General features: G+C 44.0%; 1 protein-coding gene across 4 annotated transcripts; it reads right to left on the bottom strand.

The window, feature by feature from the left end:
* Window positions 1-10: 10 nt before the first annotated feature.
* Window positions 11-16,689, bottom strand: SERBP1 (SERPINE1 mRNA binding protein 1). 4 transcript variants are annotated; one of them, XM_064664943.1, is made up of 10 exons: window positions 16,223-16,689; window positions 12,897-13,056; window positions 11,770-11,907; window positions 11,558-11,653; window positions 10,902-10,976; window positions 8,626-8,803; window positions 5,451-5,498; window positions 2,369-2,542; window positions 1,373-1,411; window positions 11-439 (listed from the first exon to the last, which is right to left on the bottom strand). In XM_064664943.1, the coding sequence occupies exons 1-10, from the start codon at window positions 16,581-16,583 to the stop codon at window positions 383-385; spliced, it is 1,326 nt and encodes a 441-aa protein (XP_064521013.1). In that variant the 5' UTR covers window positions 16,584-16,689; the 3' UTR covers window positions 11-382. The 4 variants fall into 4 exon arrangements, with proteins under 4 accessions (XP_064521013.1, XP_064521014.1, XP_064521015.1 ...); XM_064664944.1 differs by having other exon boundaries at window positions 11,558-11,629; XM_064664945.1 differs by lacking the exon at window positions 5,451-5,498 and having other exon boundaries at window positions 16,223-16,688.
* Window positions 16,690-16,925: the final 236 nt, after the last annotated feature.

The following is a 16,925-nucleotide window of genomic DNA, read 5'->3' as shown; positions in this document are numbered from 1 at the left end:
AAGGGAAAGCTTTTAACTGGTACACACTGTTCACACCTATATTTCAAGTTTGGAAACGCATATTTTCAAGCAGCAATACAAAAAAGTATCCATGAAGAATGCATAATCTCTGAAAAAATTATGAAAACATCCCTGCTACCATTACATTTCTAAATACAAAACTGACTACCATATTGTTGCTTCTGTGTAGCGAGAGAAGTTCATTTTCAAAACAGATAAAATTCAGTCTTTAGGTGTGAATGGTATGAATGACAGTCTCTTTTTTTTTTTTTTTTTTTTGTTTTGTTTTTTTTTAAGTTTCTTAGTTGTTTTAGGATCCTTAAGCATGCAAGCCTCGGAGAGGAGAGCCCGACCAGGGCAGGGTTGGCTTATGACATCCAGTTTAGGACAGAGCTGGGAAAGCCTCTGGGTCATCTACATCAGGAGCAGAAGCACTTGACTGAAAGAGAAACATCAGAGTTATTACCTTGGTTTGGAGGTGCACAGCAGAGTGAGAAGTCTGGGGCTGGACAATGTAGTACAAAAGCAATTTTTTAAGTCTATTTCAAGGACCAGAAATAGTCCTTATACTTCTTCTGGAATCAAAACTATCTGAAGAGGAATTGTAGGCAATCAGACTGTGCTTGCACATCATTATTGCACAAGGTTCCAAGTGCAACTCTTCTTCCATCATAGAATCCTGGAATGGTTTGGGTTGGAAGGGACCTTAAAGACCATCTCCTTCCAACCCCCTGCCATGGGCAGATCCTTACCTGTGAGCTCATGTAATTTTACTGGCACAGAGCCATCAATTCTTCCTGAGGGACATGACTGAAGTGTTACAGAAAAGGCCTGTTTGTAGCACAAATTAAGTTTTCCGCTTTTAATTCTTCCCAAGTCACAAACTACACGTTGATAGAAAGAATTTTTGTGCCAACCTAGCCCTAAACATTCGTACATTAGCCAAGAATGTCCTGAGTATGCCCCAAAAGAGTTTTTTAAAAGGCTCTGAACCACATGTAAAAGCCAGTGCTGCAGTGAAATGCAGAAATTAAGTATTTCAGGACACTCTTCATTTTGTCCATGAGGGATATGGATGAGTAGAGTAGGAAGAACCAATATAGTGGAATTTCCTGTCATGGTATTAATTTATCAAGGAATACATTTAAACCATTTCAATAAAAGTTGTATCAACACCTATAGACAAGACTAAGATTCTGTCTTGCCTAGCTAAGACTCTGTGGGCCACAAACCAGAATTGAAAAGTAACAGCAGGGTTTTAAGCTACAGCCCCAGCATCTCCTGTTGCTCAGCACACAACAGAAAGCCAGGCAATAAAAATGAGGGGTTTGGGTCCTTGACCAGAGGGAACACACGTGCAGAGATCACCAACCTGGTTGGGCGTGTGGATCACGTCAAACTCCTTAACCAACTGGAAGGAAATAAAGGCAACATAAAATCAGGTGCAGAAAAGCTTTGAACTACTTAGTGTCAGCATTCTTTAAGAATATTAGTGAAACAACTGAGAGCAAACCACCGCTGTTTAATTTAAATTCTTTAAAATACTCTTATATTGGTATCATGAAGGAGTTTCCCAACTAATAAGCCTAAAACTTACAGAAAAAAGTCTGTGTCTCCTGTAAGAGACAAAAATGAGCAAGTCTGACCTGTGTGAAGCCACGGCACACAGACTGAGCTCATTTTCTAATTAGTAACAATTTGATTAGATGCCTTTGAGCCAAATAAGTGATCCATATTAAATCAAATCTTCTCTGTAGTTACACTACAGTACCTCAACTTCATATATTTCTTTCCCAAACCCCAGTCAGTACTTTTCCAGGGTACTTCCTCAGTGCTTTAGCACCAGAGAAGGAAAAGTATTACCGAAGGTTAGAGAAAAAACAATGAGTCTTATTTCCCCATGAAAAAAATCTAAATTCCTCAAATTCAAGATATGACATGCAGCTGTAAAACCAGTCTGTCACCCCCAACAGGTCACAATGCACAGAAAGTGTCCTGACTGTGTCTGAAAATAACCACTCCAGCACGTGGGGTTCTGCTCTGGCACAAACTGAAGCAGCTCATGGTACATTCAGGTCTGTCCATCCTGGGAAGTCGTTTTTCAGGTTCCAACACAAAGATAGGTGCTTTTTTTAATTCAGCCTACTCCCTGCCCTCCTTTTTTTGTGTTTAATGACAACTCCCTCAAACATTCAATAACCTTGTTTAAAGTAAGCTTGTAAGAAAAGACACTTTAGCTGGTTTAGAAATGTGCTGTTTTCTGTCAGGGGCATTTCCCCCGGGAATAAGGAAAACTCCTAAAACTACCTGTAGGAAAATCCCAACAAGAGGAACTCAACGCCCGTGTGGGTGAAGCTGCAGCTCTCACCTTGTCAGTCCTGCCTCCACGGCTGGCCCTGCCTCCGCGCCCTCGGCCCCCCCGGCCCCCTCTGCCACCGCGGCCGGGGCGGCCCAGGTCTCCAAAGTTGATCTCCAGCTGCGATGTGATGTCATTCGCGGGCTTGCGGAAGTGATGATCCATTACAGAGTCCTCAGCGTGAGCCTGGAACGAGGGTTTCTCCATGAGCAAGAAAAATCACCAAAAATCACCACCTTTTCTGCACCTGTAGCTGCGCTCGTGCCACCACAGCCCGTGCTCACCTCCAATCCCACTGGAAAACTGATCATCCACTTCTCCGAGTGATCCAAGAAACTTGGAATTTCTCATCAGAAATCAAGTCATACCACTTGTGCAGACCATGAAACTCCACACAGGGAAGCAAGCAAGCACTAGAGCAAAGGTGTTTTGCACTTCCAAGGTATTTCAGGAGCACCCAGAACACTGAGGTTGGAAAAGCCCTCCCAGCCCATTGAGTCCAACCTGTGCCTGATCCCCACCTTATCACCCAGCCCAGAGCACTGAGTGCCACGCCCAGTCCTTCCTTGGACATCTCCAGGGATGGGGACTCCACCAGCTCCCTGGGCAGCCCCTTCCAGTGTCTGACCACCCTTTTCAGGAAGAAATTCCTCTTGGAATTCCATCAGAAGAACATGTTTAGGCTTATCCAAGACCAAACTGACTATCACCAAGCCACTACACAACCTCATGCTCTAGCAATTCTCACTTTGTATCCTGAAGAATGTTCTGGTTCTATCAATTCATTCCACTCTTTTTCAATACTTGGTCACTTATCCTTATTTTGCTCCATGAGGATTTACACTTTGTTAGTCCTAGTATAAATATTTAAAACCAGGGAGTTGCTGGGAATTCCTCATTGCTTTGCATTCACTGTAACAGCAAACGAGGCACAAAGAGCTCAAACACACATAACTAGAGGAGATAAAACAGAGATAATGACTCTCACCAATGACACTGGAAAATATGGCTCTTGGCACCTTTGCCATGATATTCTCTGACTGGTTTGTTCCCCGTGCATTTAGGGGGAAACCTGAGCATCAGGGAACAAGTGATTGTCCCAAGAGAGACATCAAATCCCATCAATGTGATTATTCAGCACGTTTGAGTATTTCAATTGCACACTGAACTCAATCAGTGTTTTAAAAAGCAATTATTTTTTTCTTTTTTTGTATAAAACACTTTTCCATGTGCAAGTCAGTTTTTGGCACTTAGGACAATACACAGAATCTAAAACTCTGCCTATCACAAGGCCCAACCATCATGTTTTGGTAACATGACAACATACAATGTTTTCTTGCCCTCTAAGCCCCCAACTCCTGGCACAGCAATTACCATTTACTCTGTTTCCCTACACAAGTGCCATGTGCAAGCTCAGGTCTCCCAACTCCAATTTACTTCTCTGGTGTAGTTACACAACATTATGACTTTCAAAGGCAACACATTGTGCAATTAAGGTCTGTACACTTCCATTACCATTTGTGGAGCCTTCACAAGGCTGCCAAGGGATGGAGCAGTCTGGAGTCAAAGCCACTGTCAGGGATTCCACAGGTCAGTCACAAGCACCTCTATGGACAGAGCCTTAATGACCCTTCTCCATCCCCACTCTCACAATCCCTCTTCCTGCCCAGCTGTACATTTGCCCCCCCAATATCCTACAGTGCACGGCACTGCCATTTCATGGAATCATCACAGAATGGCCTGGATTGGGAGAGATCTTAAAGCTCATCCCATTCCACCCCCTGCCATGGGCAGGGACACCTTCCACTAGCCCAGGTTGCTCCAAGCCCCATCCAACCTGGTCTTGGACATTTCCAGGGATGGGGCAGTCACAACTTCTCTGGGCAACCTGTGCCAGGGCCTCATCACCCTCACAGGGAAGAATTTCTCCCCAGTAACCCACCTAAGCCTGCCCTCTGGCAGGAGGAAGCCATTCCCCCTTGTCCTGTCCCTCCAGGCCGTTGCAAACAGTCTCTCTCCAATTTAATTAGGCACAATGAGAAATACCCTCCATGCTGCTTTATTTTCAATACATTCCACTGGGATGGATTCTACATAACAATTAGTCCCCACTCCACTCCTGATTTTATAGGTTTCATTGTACACCCTTCCCTCAGAGATCTCTGCCAGCCTTAGGAAGTTTGCCTGAGCAGTTATTTCCCAGAGAAAAGTCATTCCACACCTCAGCCTGACAAGGCACTACTCAAACCAAAGTACATCAATGCTTTGTAAAACAGTACAAAATACCTCAGTTATGTTTTTTATTCCTTTCTTACTACTTCATTTTTTATCTACAGTATTAATCACTGCAGAGTACTGACATTTTATTTTCATCTACTGGTAGCCATGTGACATTCTCTTTTCTGAGCGATAATGTCAATGGATTTCTACAGTAATTCTGTGATTTTCTTCCCTAGGCTGTTTTTGTTTAAAAACAAATCACTACAGTTTACCAAAAAACACTCTATTTTCACAACTTTAACCACTGAACCAACAAAAAGCAAATTCCACACATAACCTATTTCTCTATCCAGAGTAACTAAAGCTTATTTAAAACACCAATAAAAGACTTGGCACATTCTCCTCGGGCTCTTCAATCACTTAGGTGACAAAAGACACAGACATACTGAACAAATTGCTTATCCTGAATAATCTTTGGAAACATAATTTCTATGTAGTGGCAACTCTCTATAGTGCTCTGATCTCATAACCAGTGCTGCACTTAAGGGCCTTGGGGAAGGCTGACAAAAATTAAGAACAAATTACCAAGAGGGTCAAAGCAGGCAGTGAGAGATGCAAAAACACCAGCAACAAAAAAATAAAGACTCATGACAGAAGCATTTCTGGTCAGGTTTGAAACTGGGTGAACGAGGAGCAAGGGGACTAATCATGAAGGGTGCTGTGCACAGTGAGACAACAGGCACGGACAGAAGAGCTCCATAGTGAATCCACTTGTGTTCTCTATTTTGGTGAGTTTTTACTGCGCAAACTTTCCCTTCTGGAGGGGCTCATGTTAACACACAGGTATCCCCAGTTAGATAGAAAGGATCAGTACCTCATTTGAATCCAGCAGACTCCCCTGCATTTCTGTCATCGCCTTTGTCTGATGAAAGTTGCGTGTCCACGCCAAAGTGACAAAAGAACAAAGGGAGAAAACAAAAGGAAGAAATGAGACTCAACTACATACAGAAACAACAGGTAATCAGGTCACATGAACTCGCTGGGTACAGATGTCACTGAGCACACAAAGCAGCAAAGGGATGAGATGAAGCTGTGCAAGCACCCAAAGAGATTTAGAGGATGGATGTGCCACAGCGGTGGAGACAAGAGAAAGCTCAGATGGACACCAGGAAGGTTCACCAGGAGCTACTGGGAGCTCTGGCACAGACCACACATGCAGGCTGGTCTCCAGCACCATGGGGAGATGGGCAGGGAAGAGCGGGATGTTAAAATCACTGTTAATGGAAAAGCTTCCTGCAGAGCCTCCAGCCAAGAGTTGTTCCTCCAGGTTTTGAGAAGATGAACTATTCTTTTACAAAATGTATTTCTCAGTCTCCCACTGCAACCTCCTCTAAGGAAGTGATTGGATTAGTGAGAAGCTTTGAAGGCACACAAAGAGGCACAGCAGGTACAGAGAGCAACAACTGATTAGTGTATCAGTCTTTCCAGAAGTCCAGCCTTCAACTTTTGGAATAAATTTTAAGATCTGTCCACAATGTAACTCCTTCCTGGTTTGGTTTTGTTTGTTTTTTTTTTTTTTTTTTTTTTGTTTTTGTTTGTTTGTTTTTTGTGTAGAAATTAAAGACTCAAGCCCTAAACCAGCTGCAGAGAAGTTAAAAAGAAGATCTCTCTTTTATGGCATAACCCAATCTCCTGGAAAGACGCTCATCAGACCAGGGCTGCCAATGTCCATGGAATTCAGATTAAACCAGCAAGAATCTGAGACAGTATTGAGAATTCATTTTATCCAAAGTATCACTTTCTAGTAACTGCAGAGAAAAAATGGAAAAGAGGAAAGACCTCAGACATGGTCAAGCATTTCACCCCTCAGTGAGGAGCATGAGTAGGAAAGCTCTTTCCCAAGACTAAGGCAGATGAAAAGCACTAGATCCTCAGGCTCCCTTTTCCCACAGACTCCTATGGCAATTTTCCAGTAGTTCTCAACTATAGGAATGAGGGAGCTCACTCAATAGGTCAATCCAAATTTCTGAGAAAATCTACTGGGACACATGGTGGTTTTCAGTCATAAGAATACAGAAGATTTGGGGCTGAAACCCACAATTTACCTATAAACCAAATCACTTCCACACATCATCTCCCTTCTTACAAATAAGAATCACAGAAACCTTCGAGCAACCTAAATTTTGTGACTCATAAGTAAGTCCAAGAGGACAAAGAGAGGAAACAGCAGGTGACTGGTATGTTTTCTGAATATTCCACCTTCACAAACGAGCTGCAGCAAAGGCTTTCCTAACAGAAAGCTATTACAGAGCTATTCTTCAATAATCCAGGGAGAAAATCCCCACACTGTTTCCCATGGGATCAGGGAACAATGGATAAGTGAGATGGGGAGACACATCTGCTGGACAGACAATAAAGCAGGCTAAAAGCATCTAAATTTAAAGGCAGATTTGTTAATACCTCACTTTCATGCTTACAAAGCAAGAGGCTGTTAACTTCTTATGTGACAGTGCTAAAAATATCCAACTTATTTATCTGAAGAAAAGTTAACCTCTCAAATAGAACAATCTACTAATCATGTCAGTTCTTCCACAGAAGTAAATTGATTATTCTAATTGGTTTGGTTTGGATTTGTCCGTTCTTTGGGGGTTTTTTCCTTGGTTTTTTTTCATTAAGCGCTGATTCAGTTTTCAAATGGAAAATACAGTATGGATCTTTCTAGTCTCTAAATCGCTCATGATCATCTTATACTATCATACATGCTCATGTGTTAAAAAAGACTGTCCTCAGCTGATGAAATGTCAAATAAACCCGATTCAGAAAGATTGAGGGAACTTGAAGGACTATGGGCTTAGTAAATTTCAGTAAAGTACATAAATTCTTAGTACCCAGCAACATTAAGTGCAATTCAAATTCCCTTTTCTACACGTGCCAGAGAAAACAGCATTTAATGAACACTCCATTAAACAGCTTAAGGAAAACAGACATGCAATCATTTAAAGAACTGAACTACCTCACACAGCAAGAAAATAGCCTGACTGTGACCAAGTCAAACTCAGAATGAGTTCAATGAGAACAGAAATTGAGTTTTCATTGGAAAACTGGAAAATACCTCCCCATCTGTATTATGACCCAGCTCACAGAATAAGAACCGGCAAGGTGTGAAAAGGCAAGAATACATATTAGGCGACCAAGCAGTATATTACATATTATCTAGTTACTTCAAAGGAGCCATAACCGTCTGTATACAAAGTTGCACCCACCAATCTCTTAAGTGAGCTACTTAACATATTACAGAGTGTTAAAAGCAAAGATTAAAACCAAAGATTAAGGCAGCCCTGCATTACAAAAGAGAGCTCTCAACACTTCCCTCCCTTGTACATCTCTCCTTGCCACCCTTGGAACAGAATAATTAACATTTTGCAATGTCTGAAATGAGTATGTTTGAGAAAACTTCGATTTTAAAACAATTCTATAGGAACTATGCTGAGTATCACTGAAGCATACAAATGTATTTCAACTGGTTTCCCAAAAGCTTGTCGGTATATCACAAAATGAGAAGACACCCATGTTAGAAATTTAAGGTACACAGCTGAGGTATTAAGGTCTCTGAGGCATAACCAGTCTTCCCTCAATCTTACACTGTGTTTAGCAAGCACCATAACTCTGTGTATTGCTTAACAGAGACGCTAAATAGCATTAAATTTCCTTTATTAGCAAGAAAACCTGACAACCTTTCTCTAAAATCCTCACCGAGAGGCAGTTCTTACAGAGTTACCTGCCTAGGTGCAGCAGTAATCCAGGCTTATCTCTAGGTTATACCAGACTATGTGCCAGCCTAAGGGTACAGCTCACCCAAAACAACCACAGTCAGAATGGCCACTTGTGCTACTGCAGAACTTCAACTCTGCTAAAAGAATGTTGTTGCACTTTATAAACTTCCAGCTGCAGGTCAGTGTCTCACACAATGGTGCTTCCACTCCAAGAAATGCCTATCAATAACAAAGTTTTTATAAACTGGATACTACAAGCATGGAAAGTCACTTTACCTCCTCGCTCTTTGACTTGTGAAGAACAAATCCTTTTTTCCACTGTCCATCAGCCCCCTCGTTTGGTTTACGGATGTTGAACTCAACTTTTGCACGATCCTTGCTCTGAATGGCTTTCCACTCGTCCAGGGTCATTTCCTTGGGGCCTTCTTCCTTAACTTCTTCAACCTCATTCTCTCTGCAGTAAATTCACGGATATTATGACCATGACCTAGAATTTATACTCCAAATACAACTCCAAAATCATCTGCTAGTTAGCTGGCACCAGATTATAAATTCAATTATAAACATACATTTGTCAAGTATTTAGAAGTTAAGAGCTGTATGTATATAAACACACACTTGCACCACAGGAAAATTCATCTCCTTTAGCCAGAGTACAAAATCAAAAAAAATTACACCCAGTCACCTTGGAGCAACTAAATAGTGAGCACAGCAAAACGTTAAAATTAAAACTGACCTGTGCCATCAATTCTCCACATTAATGACAATTTTATTTATAAATATTAAAGACTAACTTCTGCAATGGACATGTTTGGAGCTTTACCCGTTTTTAGGTTTTTTTTAAAACAGAATTTAATAAAAATTGGAGAGCTTGCTTCCTTTATTAAACTAAAGACAATTATTTCAAACAAGTTTTACTTTCAGCTTATTTGACAAAAACAACAGCACACAACTTACTTGTGAGATACATCACCTCTGCCTTCTGCCAAAGAGCTATTTCTAAGTAAAACACACAACCACTATGCCCAGTAATAGACATTTTCCAGCTACACAGGAGGACAAGCCTCTGGACACTGTTCAGTGTGTTCATGCAACTAAATTTCTGATTTATAGAAAACGAGAGCAGCAAAAAGATCATGAAAGCCTCAACCTCAAAGGTCTTTATTTGGTAGCCATTAATTCTGATGTAATAATGCAGAGATTTTATGTCAAAATTACTGTATTTCTTTTCTCATTGTGTAGGACAGAGTGATTTTTGACACCATATGTAATCCCAGGAATTTGTTTTGTTCAAGGCAAAGGTATTACCTGCACATTTTACTGCAGAAAAACATCCTACAATTCTGCTGAAACATTTAGGGTAGAGATGACACCAAACCAGCCAATTTGAAAAGTAACCCATGTAAAAATGCTTTCCTATAAAGACAACTAATGATTACAACAGATGTTTTATGCTTGAAACTGAGAATTTTCTGCAGATTTGATGAAGAAAAAAAAACATCCAAAGAGCTGCAGAGTTGTGCAGGTAACTGATCTGCACATGGATGGGTCAGTATCTGGTCAAGCACCAGGCACTGCTACTACTAAAGATCCAGGGAATACTGTAGATAAAGCAAATTTAATATATCCAGATTTCTAATACATAGAATTTTTTTAAGGACTAGCTAGCCTGCATTTTCTGACCAATGCCCAAGTTTTAAGTCCTTAAAAATGTCCTTAACCTGGATCACAACACTGGAGAAGTAAGAATGTTTAGTCTTTTTTCAGTTAAACTAAATCCATTTCTTACTTTCTAGGCAGTAACTGGACCTTCTTTGCCAAAGTTATTAGTGAGGAAATCAAGGTACAGCAAACTCCAGATTAGAAATCAAAATTCTGTCTTATCCATTTGCCATTATTTTTGAATCCACTATAAAGCACATTCCTCATTAAAATACAGTATTTTATTGTACTGTGCTACCATAAAAATTTTCATCATATTTTCACACCAACTCAGTAACACTTGTTCTGCTTCTCTGGTTACTCTTTCACTCACCCAGTCACTGGTTCCTTCTGTAACAGTGTCCAAATGAAATGGAAAGAGATCCAGACAACTCTGAAAACTGCCTGCACACACAGAGGCTGGAGAATTAGAGATACAACCTTTCTCCTATAGCCAGTGACACAGTCTCAAAGCTATTTAGAAAAACTAAGGTTAAAAAAGTTGCCTTCCACTGGTATTTTGTCCCTTTTGCTTGGTGGTTCTACCCAGTTCTGAGCACAGGTGCTTTTGGATTTGGAATCAGGAGTTGCAATCTTGAGACGTAAAGTGCATTAGAAATTATTATTAATAAATAAATCTGAAAGTGACCCAAGAGCCTGCAGGACACCAAGGAACATTTTCAAGACCACAATTTTCAGACATGAAGTTTTTAACATGACAGTGGTTCAGCAGCATTGTGGATCATCTACTGACAAATCTGAATTTGGCAAAACTGATGGGGGAATAAATGTCAGAGGTTAAAGGCAAAGCACTTGTACCTCTGGAGCAACCAAAGAGGGGTGGTACTCACTTATTTTCAGAATCAGCAGGCGGATGCTCCTCTCCCTCCGGCGTCTCCTCAGTTACAGCTGACTGATCCAATTCACTGCAATTACATAACGGGTGGAGTTTGGGCTTTTTACAAGTTCATCCCTCTTTAAAGCTACATGAGATTAACAATCAAGATCTATAGAGGATTTACTATTTTATTAAGGATTGGTGCTGTCTGTGTCTTTCAAATTCTATGCTTTTCACCCAACTAAAGGTTTTCCCCAACTCTTCCTTGAACCCCTCCTGAAAGCCTCCCATTGTCCCTCTGACACAAAATGGATTTGGGTCATTAAACTATTAAAACTATTAAAAATAGTTTTCAATGTAACACTTGAATTTTTATAATAGGAAAAGCATGCTTAACCCGATCTAAAAACTGTTCAAGTTTCTAGTAAAAGAATTGTTCAAAGATCAGCACAAGACCTCCCAATCTAAACTTCCCCAAAATTCCAGTTTAACAGTGAAGCCATCTCTTAAAAGTTACAAGAAATTGCTAATTTTTTAATTCTGCAGAAGAGCAGTAAAATTATCAAAATCAAAGGTCAAAAGGCAGGTAAATCTGTGCATTCTGTAAGCTCTAATTAGGACTGATTGACACCCTGCTAATATTTTAGTGAGCAAGGACAGAGTACTCACGTGAGCTCGTCTTTGACGGTTCCCCAGTTGTGTGAGCCGCTGCCACCGCGCTTGTCCTCGTGCTTTAGGCCGCTGAAATGTGAATGTGAAACAGAACTAACAAAACTGAGTTAACATCATAGTGTCCAGACACAGAGATTCAAAGAGCAATTTTCAATTGCGTAAGAATTGTAAAGAAAAGCCAAATAATTTAGAAAAAGTTAAAGACTTACGATCTATCGCTGCCACTGTGTCTGTCAAATTCCCGTTTGCCACGGGAGTCAAACCCATCTCCTCGGCCCATCCCACGGCCGCGGCCACGGCCCCGGCCCAGTCCACCACGTCCACGCATGGGTCGGTCAATGATGGGCCTGGCATGGACAGACAAATGTGAGTGACTCACCCCCAAAAATCTACAGCATGGTTTTTACTGCTCTTGTCCTCTTTGCGAATTTTACTTACTTATTTTTCCTTCGTAACTGGGTCAAAGCTTTAGTTTCAAAACAGACACTTGTACTCCCCATCCCTGGAAGTGTTCAAAGCCAGGTTGGGGCTTGGAGCACCCTGGTCTAGTGTAAAGTGTTCCTGCCCATGGCAGGAGGTTGGAACTGGATCATCTTCAAGGTCTGTTCCAACCCAAACCATTCTGTGATTCTGAGATTTTAGAATCCGGAAACAAATGCTCGGGATTATTGTTTGTTTGCATTCTCTGGCATTAAGTTCCAAAATTTAGTGTTTGTATTCTTCTACAGAACTGGCTGATACTTCAATTCCAACTTAACTCACTTTTATCCAATTTATTTTTAAAAGGATTTTAATTCTGGCTGCTAAAATTTTAATATTTGAACATTACTTGAATTATGGATCCCTCAAATACTCGAGCCACTTTAAACCTCACATTGGCCTAAGATGACTTCACTTCTTCCAGGTCTGAACCCACTGCAGCCGAGGTGTAAGCACCTACGTGGACAAACTTTTGCTGGCTTTGAGTCAGCTGTACAGATTAAAGCCACAGCTGTGACAGCAAACAAATCTCATCCTGCAGGAAACAGTTTCAGTTCCTTTCCTGAGCTATCTGCTACAGATTTAGAGAGATATGGTGGATATCTTGATTTAAACCACAATTTCAGTTACACCTATGAAGCTATTTATGTAGATCACTCCCAGCCTAAAACTTAAGTTTGCAAACAAAATCACAGAAAGGGAAAGAATTGTATGACATCTGCTCTTCTTTTGCATGACAAAAATTTAATCAACTTAATTATGATTCAATCAGCTTTTTTAACTTTACAGCAGAAGGCAGGGCAGCCCTGTCCTGTCAGAAGTAGGAAAGCTCCTTATCCTACAAGACGAAACTTACTTATCGACAGAGAACTCTCCCCCTTCTCCCTTCTCCTCGGCAGGTTTCTCGAAGCGGCGTTCCCGGGGAGGTCGTCGTTCAGGTCTCCGGTCGATGGGTTTGCCATCCCCCTGCTGCTGCTGCTGCTGCTGCTCAGGCCTCCTGCCAATCCTCCTTATCCCTGAAACATCAGGCCAGACACATCAACGGAATGTGGAGCTGCTCCAGGACAGATATCGACCCCCAGCACCCTAAAAACAAGCTGCTTCTACAAAGTCTGAGCAACTCCACCTTCATAAAAAAGTCACTGTAGAGCATCTCACTCTTCACATTTTTACCCAGGATTTCAATCAAATTGTGTTTGACTGAAAATACTGGTAATCTGTGCTGAAATGACAAAGTCAACTTTCAAACAAGGATCAAGGTAAGCGAGATTTTTTAGTATTTTTCTTTCTCTGAAAGGTCCTTTTCAGGTAAAAAAAAGGGGGGGTTTATTTTGATGAACACTAAAACAAAGTGAGTATCACGTCACTGGGTCCTAAGACAGTCAACTCTGTGCTCCCTAGGACAGTGACCCTGTGCTGTTCTAAAGGCTGGACTCATGGATCTTGGAAGTCTTTTCCAACCTAAACCCGGGATTCTGTTCTTGGAAACTCTTTTGGACAGCAGTACAATCCAGGCAGGTCCACCTGTACCAGACAAGTGCCATCTGCATCCCAGTACTGCAGGTACTGAACTGGTGCCCCCATCCACATGGATCCTCCCAGTCCAACAGACATTCCCTGACAAAGATTCTCTTCCTTGCTCACTGCTTAAAATAGCTTAAGAATCCTGTGCCCTGGAGCTGCCCAGTGTCCTTCCTCCCTCCCTAGGCCTTCTGAGAGGGTTTTTATTTTAAATAAAAACCTCCCGTGGGCACTCTCTTCTTCACTAAGCTATCTGAAGGATCTAACACAGTTTTCTTTTCCACTCAAGTGAAAGGCCTTGTTTACTCTTCTTTAGAAAGATCTGCACAAACATATTGCTGCTTTGTTATACCATTTTCTTGCCAAAACACTGGCTCGAGAATTATGAACTAGCTTTTAAATTAAAAGCTGATTTTTGAATTTTTTTAAATAACTAAGCTCCTGCTTAACAAGCAATGTCAAATTTGGGTGGGGCTACAGAAGTTACAGTTGTAATGATATCCAAGCCAACACACCCAGATGAACAATGACTCCCTCACCTTACAGGCTGTACTTAACATGAAGTTTGCATGACATTCATAGTTTCTTAAGCATTCCTCACTCACTGAGGAAACAAGGGGTTAATCTCAGCCTGCACTTGGAAAAGGGCTCTCCAAGGAGGACAAGCATTCCCTGTGAGGAGGGGAAGCAGGGAAAGGAGCAGGCCGGTGGCACAGAGGAGGTATGCTGCAGAACTGGAATGGAACAGCCACGGCTTTTGAATTTCCACTTCAACGCCCTGTGCTCAGCAAAACCCGGTTCCTGCTGAAGCCTAACCCAAAATACGAGTTATTTCTCAGTATCACCAAGCTTTGAACTGCTAATTCACCAGTCAAATCACCTGCAGCTTCGTGGAGTAGTGGAACACTTTTAAATACATTCGCACAGGAAACAAACCTCGGCACTAGGCACCTTTATAATGCCAGAAGTGCAAAAACAGTCACACACAAAAATAGACGTTTTCAAACTGGAAAGTGACTTTGTTTACCACACTGCTCCACGGCCACTGCTTCAACAGCAGCCCCGACTTTCTCTGTTTCATTACTATAATAAGCCACGAAAATATTTATTTTTCACACTCTTCTTGAAAACAAGATGTGAAAACTATGAGGTAAACACGGCCTGCCAGCCCTGCCCAAACCCCTCAGTGTCCTGCTGAGGTGCCAAAGGCACTGCCATGTTCCAGGTGTACCTCGTGGGGGACACCACCAGAATCTACACCTGACCAACACTTCCAGAGGACACTGGCTTAGCAAATTGTGAGTGGGGACAAATCCTTGCATCCTTCACACTGAAAACACTCTCGAGTGTTAGGGAACAAGAGATCCATAAGCAAAGACAACTGCAACATAGTTCCTAAATTTGTCTTTTTACAAGGCGTTTTCAAATAACATTTAGAAGACCCAGTTTCCAAAACAACTATATTAAAACTATTTCTTTCTCAAAAAGCATAAAACACAGTGCAGAATCATTCTGCAACCCAAATGCTGAAGCATTAAGATGCTGTCACGTAACATCAAGATTTCTGAAAAGCTCGTTTAAACTGCAGTTAACATGTTATCCCCTCACCCCCACATCACCTGCTGTCACCACATTTTGCTGCATTTCAAGGATTCCTTTTAATCCTAGTCCTGATCCACCTGACGAGCGCTGAAGTTTGGGCGCGGTACAACATGGGCTGGGGACGCCATGTGTCCACATCTATCCCTCTCCATGCGTGACCCTGTCCTACTAATTGCTCTGTACACACCATATTCCTTTAACCTATTTATACTTGGATTTCTTTTTTCCAAGTTTTCCCGTGTGGGATGTCTTAGGGATTTACACAAACAGAGCTGAGAACCCATACGAGCTATTATTTAAATATATGAAGACACGCAGATGATTGCTATCGATGCTGTTCCCTAGAAAAACGACCCGAGTGGATTTTGGAAAGCCCAGGGACTGCCAGATATCCCGTCAAATCCGTTGGGCCACCCAAAACACGATTCAAGTTCAAGATGCCAGGTCGGACTGGATTTGGAGCAACCTGGTCTGGTGGAAAGTGTCCCTGCACATGGCAGGGTGGTGGAACGAGACAACCTTTCAGGTCCTTTCCAAACCAAAGGATTCCAGGATTCCATGTGCTGGTTCAGACTGCAAACTAGGAAGAAATTATTCCCTGTGAGGGTGGTGAGGCCCTGGTACAGGTTGCCCAGAGAAACTGTGGCTGCCCCATCCCTGAGGTGTCCAAGGCCAGGCTGGACGGGGCTTGGAGCAACCTGGGCTAGTGGAAGGTGTCCCTGCCCATGGCAGGGGGTTGGAACGGGATGAGCTTTAAGGTCTCTCCCAGCCCGAACCACTCCACGATCCTATACACTGCCAGGATTTCCCATTTCACGTCAGTTCTCTCCCTCTGCCGGGCCCGGGCCAGCCCCGGGCGCCCCCCGCACGCCCGACTCCATTTTGCGCGGGACACGTGTGGCCGGGCGGGCCCGCGGCCGCCGCTCCCGCTCCCTCTGCCCGGGCGGGCTCCCGGGCGGCTCCGCCATGCGCGGCCCCACGTGCGGCCCGGCCCTGCCCGGGGCCCCTTTGTGCGGGCCGGGCCGCTCTCCCTTCCCCGCGGCCCCCGGCCCCGCTCACCCTCCTTCCGCAGCGGCGCTCCGGGCTGGCCCCCGCCGTCCTCCCGGCGGTCCCCGCCGGCGAAGGGCGGCAGCGGGTTCTTGCGCTCCTTCTGCGACTCCCTGCGCAGCTGCTTAGCCGCGCTACCCGCGCCGCCGCCCGCCTGGCCCGCGCCACCGGCCCCGCCGGAGGAGCCGCTCTGCGCGCCCGCCGGGCCGCGGGCCCCACCGCCCGCTTGGCTCCCGCCGCCGCCGCCGCCGCTCTCCTTCCTCCGGCTCTCCGCCGCGCGCAGCACCTCGAAAGGGTCGGACTCGTCATCGAAGAGCTGGTCGAAGCGGTTGGTGACGACGCACCCGAAGCCCTCCTGCAGGTGTCCGGGCATGATGGGCCCCCGTCGGCGGGATCCTGCGCGGATGCTACCGGGGCCCCCCGCGCCCTGCTCGCTGCCGCACAAGATGGCGGGCCCTAGGCAGACGCGCTTCTCTTCCGGCGCGGCCGCATCCGGGCCCCTCGGCGGGGCGGGCGCTGCAGCGCCGCCCGCGGCAGCGCCGGGAACTGCGCCCGCTTTGTGTGCGAGCCGGGAGCGGGGTTTCCCGCCGCGGGCTGTACCACTGGCAGGGAGGGGGGAAAGTGGGTCGACGGGGCAGGCGGGGGGGGACGCGGGGCGGGGCGAAGCCCCGCCCCGCGCCCCCCTCGCCTGCCCCGTCGACCCCCGCGCCTCGCG

The sequence above is a fragment of the Pseudopipra pipra genome, chromosome 9 (genome assembly GCF_036250125.1).
Source record: "Pseudopipra pipra isolate bDixPip1 chromosome 9, bDixPip1.hap1, whole genome shotgun sequence".
Taxonomy (NCBI): Eukaryota; Metazoa; Chordata; class Aves; order Passeriformes; family Pipridae; genus Pseudopipra; species Pseudopipra pipra.
The sequence above is the reverse complement of the archived record's forward strand: the minus strand, read 5'-3'. Positions and strand labels throughout refer to the sequence as shown.